At 41.1% G+C, this 12,477-nt stretch overlaps 1 protein-coding gene across 7 annotated transcripts in view; it reads left to right on the top strand.

Annotated features, from left to right (window-relative positions):
• Window positions 1–12,477, top strand: part of usp19.S (ubiquitin specific peptidase 19 S homeolog) — a 76,197-nt gene that overhangs the window by 27,149 nt on the left and 36,571 nt on the right. For all 7 annotated transcript variants that reach the window (XM_018261425.2, XM_018261424.2, XM_018261420.2 and 4 more), the window contains exons 11-17: window positions 85–280; window positions 1,145–1,278; window positions 2,873–3,031; window positions 3,493–3,603; window positions 6,095–6,205; window positions 7,805–7,906; window positions 11,298–11,438. In XM_018261425.2, coding sequence (XP_018116914.1) covers window positions 85–280; window positions 1,145–1,278; window positions 2,873–3,031; window positions 3,493–3,603; window positions 6,095–6,205; window positions 7,805–7,906; window positions 11,298–11,438 — 954 coding nt within the window. The remainder of the gene's footprint in view (window positions 1–84; window positions 281–1,144; window positions 1,279–2,872; window positions 3,032–3,492; window positions 3,604–6,094; window positions 6,206–7,804; window positions 7,907–11,297; window positions 11,439–12,477) is intronic.

The raw sequence follows: 12,477 nt of genomic DNA, 5'->3' as shown, positions 1-12,477 counted from the left end.
GTCCCACCGTTAAGCAGCTTAGTGACTTACTTGTACAGTAAAACACATCCGGTCATGTCTGTTGATTCCCGTTTGTATCCTCAGCCCAAACCAACATGCATGGTTCCACCAATGACACACAGTGGGGTGAGCAGTGAAAATGTGCAGCAAGAAGAAGAAGAAGAGAAAAGAGTCTGCCCACCTGGTTTTACTGGTCTGGTTAACCTGGGGAACACCTGCTTCATGAACAGTGTTATCCAATCCTTGTCCAACACCCGGGAGCTGAGAGACTACTTTCAAGGTCCGTAACTTGGGGAGGCTCATATATCAAAGTCCGAATTTATCTCAATATTTTCTGAAAACTACTGCACGGGTTTTTACTCCTTATTTATCAATACTAGGGATGCACCGAATCCTCTATTTTTGATTCGGCCGAATCCTTCAGGAAAGATTCGGCCGGATACTGAACTGATTCCTAATTGCATATGCAAATTAGGGGTTGGAAGGGGAAATCATTTTGTACTTCCTTGTTTTTGTTTTTTTTACAAAAAGTCACAAGATTTCCCTCCTCGCCTCTAATTTACATATGCAAATTAGGTTTCGACTCGTCCAGCAAGAAGGATTCGGCCAAATACTGCTGAAAAAGGGCGAATCCTGGATTCGGTGCATCCCTAATCAATACACTTTCCCGAAAATTTTGTTTTCAGAAAAAAAACGTATCGTACGAATTTTTCAGATTTTCCACCAAAAAACTCCGATTTTTTTTTTCCTGATTTTTACCCAAAAACCACAACATTTTCGGATTATTGCATGAAACCCAGCACAGATCAAGATATCTTTGGAACCTCTCCCATTGACTTATATGCAACCCCAGCAGGTCTGAGATGCCGGATTTTCCCACTAAAAATTCGTATTTTATACTAAAAAAAACACGAACACAAGTTTTTGACATTCAGAGTTTAGTAAATAACCCCCATAGGTAGGATTGTGCAGGAACTTGTGCTTCACATCCGGTCTCATCCTCCTCGGTAAGACGTTTATTGACATTATTGAAGTTCTCCACTAATGTTTTTTTTGTTTCTTTGATGTCTGTGTTCACTTGCAGTTTTCAGGATTAACATAAATTAATTTTCTGTTTTTCTTCCTACCTATACTTTGCATATAGATCGCTCTTTTGAATCAGAGATTAACTGCAATAACCCCCTTGGAACTGGTGGCCGACTGGCAGTTAGCTTTGCTGTGCTTTTACGGGCCCTTTGGAAAGGAACCCACCATGCTTTTCAGCCATCTAAGCTCAAGGTAAGCAACGCCTTTGCTGTTAAGGGGAGGTTCATCTTTGGGTTCATTTTTAGTAACTTTTCAATTGGTCTTCGTTTTTTTTATTCTTTCCAGCTTTCAAATGGGGGTCACTGTCCCCAACAGCCAAAAAAATGTACTCTGCAAGGGAACAATTTTATTCTTCTTATTACTTCTCTTTCTATTGATGCCCTTCTCTATTCATATTTCTGTCACTTTTTCAAACCACTACCTGGTTGCTAGGTTCAATTGAGCCCTAGCAACCGGATAGTAGCTGGAATTGTAAACTGCTAAATAATTCAAAGACCACAAATAATAATAAATGAAGACCAATTGCAAATTGACTCAGAATATCACTTTCTACAGCATACTAAAAGTTAATCTAAAGGTGAATAACCCTTTTAACCTAAGGCCCACAATTTTCGCTTCCACCTCTTTCTTTCCAATTGATGACCGTTGTGGGCTCATGTAGAGGCCTGAAATCTTCATAGTTGCACAGGTGGAAGATGGAAATGCTGACAGATTAACAATTCTTGCCATGAGATCATTGTGATGGTTGATTGGCCCTCTCCATCACTACTCTTTGCGCAATTAAAACAATACGTTCATTATTCTACTTTGTCTTAAAAAGGGATATCTATCTGTACACTTAAAGGTACAGTAACCCCAAAAAATGAAAGTGTTTTACATGAATGACAATATAATGTAGTGTTGCCCTGCACTGGTAAAACTGGTATGTTGCTTTAGAAACTCTACTATAGTTTATATAAATAAGCTGCTGTGTAGCCATGAGGTCAGCCATTCAAGCACAGGATACACAGTAGATAACAGATAAGTACTACTATAGTTTATATAAACAAGCTGCTGTGTAGCCATGGGGGCAGCCATTCAAGCACAGGATACACAGTAGATAACAGATAAGTACTACTATAGTTTATATAAATAAGCTGCTGTGTAGCCATGGGGGCAGCCATTCAAGCACAGGATACACAGTAGATAACAGATAAGTACTACTATAGTTTATATAAACAAGCTGCTGTGTAGCCATGGGGGCAGCCATTCAAGCACAGGATACACAGTAGATAACAGATAAGTACTACTATAGTTTATATAAACAAGCTGCTGTGTAGCCATGGGGGCAGCCATTCAAGCACAGGATACACAGTAGATAACAGATAAGTACTACTATAGTTTATATAAACAAGCTGCTGTGTAGCCATGGGGGCAGCCATTCAAGCACAGGATACACAGTAGATAACGGATATGTTCTGAAGAATCCCATTGTATACTACAGAGTTTGTCTGTTATCTGCTGTGTTTCCTGTGCACTTTTTCCAGCTTGAATGGCTGCCCCCATGGCTACACAGCAGCTTAATTTTATAAACTATAGTAAAATGCACCAGTTTTATCTGTGCAGTGCAACAATATATTATATTTTCATTACAGTTGAGCACAGAAGAGCTGCATTTTGGGCATCTGATCTAGCCAGTAGGAGACTAGCAAAGCTTTCAATGGCCTAGTTGCTGTGGCAACTTGTGTAATCAGTCCCTATATAAGCATTTACTTACATTAATATACCGTTGTTTGCCTCTGCACAGGCAATAGTGGCCAGTAAGGCAAGTCAATTCACAGGCTACGCCCAGCATGATGCACAGGAGTTCATGGCTTTTCTACTGGATGGGCTTCATGAAGATCTCAACAGGATTCAGAACAAGCCATACACAGAGACTGTGGATTCAGACGGAAGGCCAGATGAGGTAAAAATCAAGGGGGACAGATCGGAGAATACTTATAAATTCATCTGTTATTATATCCATCAGGCTACTCCATATGAAAAAACAAAGGTATAGTGGCCCTTTCATTGGGCACCATTTTGCACTATATCTTGCGATCTCTCTCTTATTCATGCTTCCAAGGATAGTCACCAGTCCAAACCAATGTTACAGTGAGGGGGATACACTGGCACACATTCAGTGTTCGGGTCCATGGAAAGTCACTCTCGCACATTAGTAGTTATATCTAGCTTTCTCTTAGTATTCAATGGGGTCCAGCCCCTAGTCTCTGATCTTAATTCCAGTAAGAAAAAATGGCATATTACCAATTCAGTTTTCATTATTCATGTGACGTAACTTATTTTGGGTCATAGCTTGCTGATGAGAGCATGTTGGCTTCTGTTTGCGTGACCCAGTTTAGTAATTGTCTTCATTGTCTTTTTTAGGAGGTGGCAGATGAGGCCTGGCTACGGCATAAAATGCGGAACGATTCCTTCGTGGTGGATTTGTTCCAGGGCCAGTACAAGTCCAAGCTGGTTTGTCCTGTTTGTGAGAAGGTGAGAACATCCTTGTTACTAAACCAGCAATTTTATGCTATTGATTGTTTGGGTGAATACTAATAGCATGATTAAAGGTGCCCATACACTGAGAGATCCGCTCGTTTGGCAATGTCGCCAAACGAGCGGATCTCCCTCCGATATGCCCACCTTGAGGTGGGCAATATCGGGCTCATCCGATCGTGGGCCCTAGGGCCCAACAATCGGATCCTAACGATGCCTTAATGGGCGGTCGGATCGCGGGACCGCATCAGCGAATAGATGCAGCCGCGATCCGACGGGATTTTCTGTCCCATCCGATCGAGATCTGGCCGACTTTAGGCCAGATCTCGATCGGTGAAGCCCGTCGGGGGGCCCCATAAACGGGCCAATAAGCTGCTGACACGGTCTGTCGGCAGCTTTTATCGGCCCGTGTATGGCCACCTTAAGAATTGTTTATACAGCTGAGCCGACTGAAGCGGGTAGCAAGAACTCCTAATTTCTTACCTAGTGTTAATCAATACTATTCTCATGTACCAGAGATTTTTCTTGGTCTTGGTCATCCATATCTAGGGGTCCAAATTTCAGAGCACTTCACATAGTCTGAACATATTCAAGCACAGTCTAAGAAGGCCAGGCAGCATCTTTATTATTTTAAGAAAATTGGCGAAATTTGGAGTTTTAGAATTTGGTGCCATTAAGAGTGTTCTGACATAGAATATCATCTCATGGTTTGGGAATTTTGATGTACAAGATCGTAATGATTTACAGTGGGTGATCTGCTCAGCAGAAAGTTGCACTAGATTTGCTTTACCATCACTACAAGATATTATGTAGATACTTATTAGAGATGAAACTCACCCTTGTAATTATCTGTTTGACTTATTAAAGGGATCCTGCCATCGGTAAACATGTTTTTTTCAAAACACATCAGTTAATAGTGCTGCTCCAGAATTCTGCACTGAAATCCATTTCTAAAAAGAGCAAACAGATTTTTTTATATTCAATTTTGAAATCTGACATGGGGCTAGACATATTGTCAATTTCCCAGCTGCCCCCAGTCATGTGACTTGTGCCTGCACTTTAGGAGAGAAATGCTTTCTGGCAGGCTGCTGTTTTTCCTTCTCAATGTAACTGAATGTGTCTCAGTGGGACATGGGTTTTTACTATTGAGTGTTGTTCTTAGATCTACCAGGCAGCTGTTATCTTGTGTTAGGGAGCTGTTATCTGGTTACCTTCCCATTGTTCTTTTGTTTGGCTGCTGGGGGGGGGGTGATATCACTCCAACTTGCAGTACAGCAGTAAAGAGTGATTGAAGTTTATCAGAGCACAAGTCACATGACATGGGGCAGCTGGGAAATTGACAATATGTCTAGCCCCATGTCAGATTTCAAAACTGAATATAAAAAAATCTGTTTGCTCTTTTGAGAAATGGATTTCAGTGCAGAATTCTGCTGGAGCAGCACTATTAACTGATTCATTTTGAAAAAAAATGTTTTTCCCATGACAGTATCCCTTTAAAATCAGGAAAACGTCTTAAGAAGCTTAATGTCACAACAAAGAGGTTTAGGAAAAGTGTTTATCCTCAGGTTATTAGGCTTCTTAATCATGATATGCCACCACAGCTTTTTTATTTTTTTTAATTTTTTTTATTTTTGATGAATCTAGTAATTAGGGATGCACCAAATCCACTTTTTTGGATTCGGCCGAACCCCCGAATCCTTTGTGAAAGATTTGGCTGAATACCGAACCGAATCCGAACCCTAATTTACATATGCAAATTAGGGGTGGGAAGGGAAAACATTTTTTACTTCCTTGTTTTCTGACAAAAAGTGACGTGATTTCCCTCCCCGTCCCTAATTTGCATATGCAAATTAGGATTCGGTTCGGCCAGGCAGAAGGATTATAAATGTTGTTACTCTCTGATTGCTGTGTTTTTTATGGCACTGTGCACTTTAATATGTATTTATAATATATACACAATATACTGTATAAGTAGGAAATTATTATGTCTTTTCATATTATAAGCACAATGCAGCTGTGTTTTGGAAACATTATGGCACAAATTTTTATTTATTATATATTTAGGATGCTGTATTTAATGCACTGCACTGTCATTGTTCTGAATTACGGAAAGGCCAGCTCCCATAGACTAAATTTTATCTAAATAATCCAAATGTTTTAAAATGATTTCCTTTTTCTCTGTAATAATAAAACAGTACATTGTACATGATCCCAACTAAGATATAATTAATCCTTATTGGAAGCAAAACCAGCCTTTTGGGTTTATTTAATGTTATTTGATTTTCTAGTAGACTTAAGGTATGAAGGGCCAAATTTCGGAAAGATCCCAGGTCCCCAGCATACTGGATAACAGGTCCCATATTTTGTGTGTGTGCAATAATTTTACTGATGGAAAAAATTGTTTACTTATGATTTTAATGAGCTTAAGTTGCAATTTTACAATGTATCCATTATCATACATGTATACTCATATTATCTCTCTCTCTAGGTGTCCATCACATTTGACCCATTCCTGTATCTGCCAGTGCCCTTGCCCCAGAAGCAGAAGGTTCTCACTGTGTTTTATTTTGCCCGGGAGCCTCACAAGAAGCCTATTAAGGTGAGTCAGCTCTATTACCCATGTTTATAATGTTTTGTGAGTCTCCTCTATGCAACTTCTATGCTACTTTGACCCTCTTGTGATGTCCTTTATACTATATATAGGCCTGTGTCATTTTGTTGTATATTTCTTGTCCATAGCCTGTTAGAGCATTATACAACTATTTTTATATTATATAGGGGCCCTTTTATATATTTTCTCTGTTATATCCTCCTACCTATACAGCTTGCTAGCATGCTTTATACATAACCACATTGACCCATTTCTTTTGGATATACATTTCCTACTCATAGCTTTTCAACATAACTGATCTGGGGTATGCAGTGCAGTTTTGGACTCCAGTTCTTAAAGAAACAGTTCAGTGTAAAAATAAAAATTTGTTAAACAGATAGGCTGTGCAAAATAAAAAATGCTTGTAATAAATTTAGTTAGCCAAAAATGTAATGTGTAAAGGCGGGAGTTACTGGATGTCTCACATAATATCCAGAATACTACTCCCTGCTTTTCAGCTCTATAAATCTGAGTTAGTCAGCGACTTGAAGGGGGGCCACATGGTACATTTCTGTTCAGTGAGTTTGCAATTGATCCTCTGCATTTAGCTCAGATTCAAAAGCAACAGATATGATCCATGTGGCCCCCTCAAGTCTCTGATTGGTTACTGCCTGGTAACCAGGGTAACCGGACAGTGTAAACCAAGACAGCTGAAAAGCAGGAAGTAGTGTTCTGGCTATTATATTACAAATTTAACTATTTAAAGGACCAGTAACATCAACATAATTTTTTTAAAAAAATTGTTAGTATACATTAAAAAAAAACCAAGACAAATTAAATTTTAAAATTGCAAAGTCTTTATTAAGAAACAACTTACCAAAACTCCGCTTGTGCTCCTCTTCAGAAAGCGATTGGGCAATCGATCGTGCGGTGTTCGATTTCTCCTCCCGGCCTTCCTTATAGGAGATAGCCAGGGAGGAGAAATTGAGCGCCGCATGATGGATTGTTGCCCTGTCACCTTTTCTGAAGCGAAAAGCTTCCTGGGCTTTAGGGCTAGTCCACACGGGGAGATAGCCCTGCGTTTGCGGTCGCGGCGACAAAGCGCCGCGCCAGTCGCCGCGACCGGCGCAGGCGACAGTTTTGTATGGGCGCCTATGTAAAAACGCCTGTGCTAACCACACGAGGCGATGCGCTTTTCAACAGTCGCCTGAAAAAGCCTGGCGAGGCATTTTCAGGCGACTGTTGAAAAGCGCATCGCCTCGTGTGGTTAGCACAGGAGTTTTTACATAGGCGCCCATACAAAACTGTCGCCTGCGCCGGTCGCGGCGACTGGCGCGGCGCTTTGTCGCCGCGACCGCAAACGCAAGGCTATCTCCCCGTGTGGAATAGCCCTAACACAGGTTGTTTTTTTAGCTATTATAGACTGCAGCCAGGACCAGAGGCAGCCCAGTTCCCCTGTTGTAAAGGGATGTAAGATATGTGGGGCTTTAACATATGTGGCCCTGCATCAGGGAATTCCAAGCTGCAGCCTGTCTGTACCCTATATACATTCATGATATTGATGCAATGTTTTTGTTACTGAAGCCAATGTTCAATTTTTTTAACCAGTTTTTGGTGAGCATAAGCAAGGACAACTCTAATGCTGCCGAGGTCCTTGAGTCCATCTCTAAGAGTGTGCGAGTGAAGGCTGAGAATCTGCAGTTGGCAGAGGTAAGTGTTTGTTAGGATGCACAGGCTAGGGTATTTCTTACATGGGCATCCACACTGGTAATACTGTACAGGTATGGGACCTGTTATCCAGAATGCTCGGGACCTGGGGTTTTCCGGATAATGGATCTTTCTGTAATTTGGATCTTCATACCTTAAGTCTACTAGAAAATCATGTAAACATTAAATAAACCCAATTGGCTGGTTTTGCTTCCAATAAGGCAGGGGTCCCCAACCTTTTTTTACCTGTGAGCCACATTCAAATGTAAAAAGAGTTGGGGAGCAACACAGGCATGAGAAATGTTCCTGTGGATTCCAAATAAGGGTTGTGATTGGTTATTTGGTAGTCCCTATGTTGACTGGCAGCCTACAAGAGGCTTTACTTGGCACTGTACTTAGTTTTAATGTAATTGAAACTTGCTTCCAAGCCTGGAATTTAAAAATAAGCCCCTGCTTTGAGGACACTGAGAGCAACATCCAAAGGGTTGGAGAGCAACATGTTGCTCACGAGCTACTGATTGGGGAACACTGCAATAAGGATTCATGATATCTTAGTTTGGATCTAGTACAAGCTACTGTTTTAATATTACACAGAAAAAGGGAATAATTGTTTAAAAATTTGAAATATTTGGATTAGGGATCCTTGGGGTACAGGTTTGTGTTTCATATAGGGATGCACTGAATCCACTATTTTGGATTCGGCCGAACCCCCAAATCCTTTGTGAAGGATTCGGCCGAATACCAATCCGAATCCTAATTTGCCTATGCAAATTAGTGGTTGGGAAGGGGACAAAAAGTCACGTGATTTCCCTCCCCACCCCTAATTTGAATATGCAAATTAGGATTTGGTTCGGCCAGGCAGAAGGATTCGGCCGAATCCAAATCCTGCTGAAAAAGGCCGAATCCTGGATTCGGTGCATCCCTAATTTGGATAATATGGAGTGTATGGGAGAAGGCCATTCTATAATTCAGAGCTTTTTGTATAATGGGTTTCTGGATAACCAATCCCATGCCTGTAGTAAAAAGAATAACAAGGTGCCTCTTTTCTGTGGCCTGGCTAGTGTATATGTTATTCTAGCTTCAATGGAATCTCTTCACAAAAACTCTTGGACATTTAGGGTGGTGGCAGATGTGGCTATTGTGGGAGATTAGTCAGCAACAAATTGCCTCTTCTTCGGGCGATTAATCTCCCCTAAATGCCTTCCCGCTGGCTAGAATATAAATCTCCGGCGGGATGGCACTCGGATCGATTCGGCTTCCCGAAGTCGCCTGAAGTTTCCTCGTGAGGCATCTTTGGAAAACGAAGTGTTCCGACTGCCATCCCTGCGGCGATTTACATTCTAGCCGGCGGGAAGGCATTTAGGGGAGATTAGTTGCCAAAGAAGAGGCAATTTGTTGCTGACTAATCTCCCACAGTAGCCACGTCTCGGCCTGCCACCACCCTTCAGTAGTTTTAAAATCATTTGAAAATGTGCTGTTGAAAGCAGTTTATGTCTGACTGTTGCATTCTGTGAACTACTGGTGTTGACTCCTAAAACATTGTAGGGATGCACCGAAGCCACTATTTTGGATTCGGCCAAACCCCCGAATCCTTCGTGAAAGATTCGACCGAATACCAATCCGAATCCTAATTTGCATTAGAATAAGGGATGGGAAGGGGAAAACATTTTTTATTTCCTTGTTTTGTCACAAAAAGTCACACAATGTCCTCCCCACCCCTAATTTGCATATGCAAATTAGGATTCGGTTTGGCCGGGCAGAAGTATTCAGCCGAATTCTGAACCGAACCTTGTATTTGGTGCATCCCTAAAACATTGTAGCAGAAGCAAGCTGATGAAAGACTTTGATGAGAACTGATTTCTGCTACATTGTTTCAAACTTGTTAATGCAAATAAATTGAGAAGTTGTTGGAGGTTGTAAATAGAAACAGTAATTCTCACCACCGCACACCTGTTAGTTTACTCCTCTGCTTCCAGTGGTGCTGGTTCTCCGTGGACCAGGCAAGGTCCCTTATGCAAAGATACAGAAGAATACGGATCCGCACACACTTTATCATCAAGCAGATCTGCTTGATGATAAAGTGTGTGCGGATCCGTATTTTTCTGTATCTGTAAATAGAAACAGGACATTTTCATATGCAGGTTTTATGCTCCATTTATCTACATTTAAAGGAGAAGGAAACCCCCAGGGCGCTAAACCCCTCCCCCCCTCCCCTGTGCTGCCCCCCCCTCCCTCCTCCCCCCTGGCCTACCTGTCCCCCTGGGCAAATGCCCCTAACTTTTTACTCACCCCTCTGCGCAGGTCCTGTCCACGGAGTACGCAGTCGCCATCTTCTCCCACGCGCGTCTTCTTCCTGCTCTGATCGGCGTTTTCTGGCGCATGCGCAGTAGGAACAGGTACCGGTACAGCTCTACTGCGCATGCGCCGAATGTCACGAAGTGAAACTGGGGGTTTCCTTCTCCTTTAAGGAGGCTATAAAGGCTTGTGGTAGTGTATTTACATATTATTATTCTGTCTGTATTTGCATTTACACACAAGATTTTGCCTATTGTCCATATTGTGATGTAGCTTTGTACTGGACAAAGAGTACTACTACGTGCATAACATGGTCTGTTTAATGGTCAATAAATAGAAGATAATTCTATGCTAGAGTCCTGCAGTGGATCAGGTACCCGCGGGTTACCTGCAAAAAAAGCGGGAACCCTGCGGAATGATGTGAAGATTTTCAGGTGCGAGTATAGATGCTGGTCGGGTCTCCTCTAAATTTCTTATCTCATCTAATATTGTTTATATTTTACTCCTTTTAAAGTTTTACAAAATGTGTTTCTGCCCCACCCACTTTTGATGATGTCACTTTCGGTTTGCAGCAGCATGACTTCCTGTTTGATGGTGGTCGGCGGGTTGCGGGTCAGGTTGCAGATAAGGCAGATAAAAACATTTTTTATTTGTGTCCTGCCTCCTGGTTGGAGGATCTTAACCCAGTGATTCCTCTGTCCCCCAATGGACTAGAGAGAAAGAGATTTAACTGTAAATTATACTAAAAATCTCCTTATCCAGAGTGCTCAAATTACAGAAAGGCTCTAATAGACTTAATTGTATCCAAATTTTTTAAAAAAATATTTCCTTTTTATCTGTAATAATAAAACCGTTCCTTGTACTTGATCCAAACTTTGGCATTTGGAAATTAATAAATAACCCCCTTAATGTTGAATATATAATGTTTCTTACATTACACAAAGTTCCCTAGATTTCTGGGGTAGAGAAGTCCCCAAGCCTTGAAATAGGTTTTTAAGTTATTGGAGAAAACCAGCGAGAAAAAAAAATAATGATTAAATCATTTTTTATATTTATTTGCCACTGTTTATTGGATCTCATTACTCTGCTTTACCTGCAGGTGGTGAAGAACCGTTTTCAGCGTATCTTCAGGCCAACATGTTCTCTGGATTCTGTCTCCCCCAACGACCTGCTCTTCTGTTTTGAGGTTCTTTCTAAGGAACTTTCTAAGGAGCGTGTGCTTGTGTTTCAGGTCCAGCAGGTGAGTGATCCAAGTGACCTTTTTGTTCATCTTCGAATGTTCCTGTTATAATCTCAATAACATATTTCAGCCTAAGCATTTGTGCCATCTCTCTGCTCCTTTCCCATCTTCTGTATAGGGAGCCATATTTTAATTTTGCACTGATTTGTTATGGAATCCTCTACTGCCTGTACTGGCAATTATAACAGCCTACTGGCAACTGTGAGTTGTGCATTCATGATCCCTGTTTAAGAAATTGCCTAAATGCTAAGTTAATTTTACAATGTTAATGTTCCTCAAAAAGCTATTAAATCTTTCACTTTGCACCTAGATCAGTGCTGTCCAACATATTACATGTAGTCGGCCAATTATTTCTTGTGCATCATGTATAAGGGTCAGGTTATATTGAAATAATGTCTGACGGGGGCCATAAATACCCTTCTAAGGAAAGAAACTGCAGTCACTCACAGATCCCACAGGACAGGCAAAATAAAAACTGCAGATTTATTGGGCAAATTGTGTGTTTCGTGCACTTAAAGGGATTCTGTCATGATTTTTATGGTGTCGTTTTTATTTATAAATTACACTGTTTACACTGCAAATAATTCACTCTACAATATAAAATGTAATTCCTGAACCAGCAAGAGTATTTATATTAGTTGTAATATTGGTGTGTAGGTGCATCTCAAGTCATTTTGCCTTGTCATGTGCTTTCAGAAAGAGTCAGCACTTTAGGATGGAACTGCTTTCTGACAGGCTGTTGTTTCTCCTACTCAATGTAACTGTGGGACCTGGATTTTACTATTGAGTGCTGTTCTTAGATCTACCAGGTTGCTGTTATCTGGTTGCCTTCCCGTTGTTCTGCTGATGGGCTGCTAGGGGGGGGGGGAGGGGGGTTGATCTCATTCCAACTTGCAGTATAGCAAAGTAAAGAGTGACTGAGCACAAGTCACATGACTGGGAGCAGCTGGGAAACTGTGTGTCTAGTCCCATGTCAGATTTTCAAAATTAAATATAGAAAAATCAGTTTGCCCTTTTGAAAAACAGATTTCAGTGCTGG

Source organism: Xenopus laevis, chromosome 4S, assembly GCF_017654675.1.
Source record: "Xenopus laevis strain J_2021 chromosome 4S, Xenopus_laevis_v10.1, whole genome shotgun sequence".
Classification (NCBI taxonomy): Eukaryota; Metazoa; Chordata; class Amphibia; order Anura; family Pipidae; genus Xenopus; species Xenopus laevis.
The sequence above is the reverse complement of the archived record's forward strand: the minus strand, read 5'-3'. Positions and strand labels throughout refer to the sequence as shown.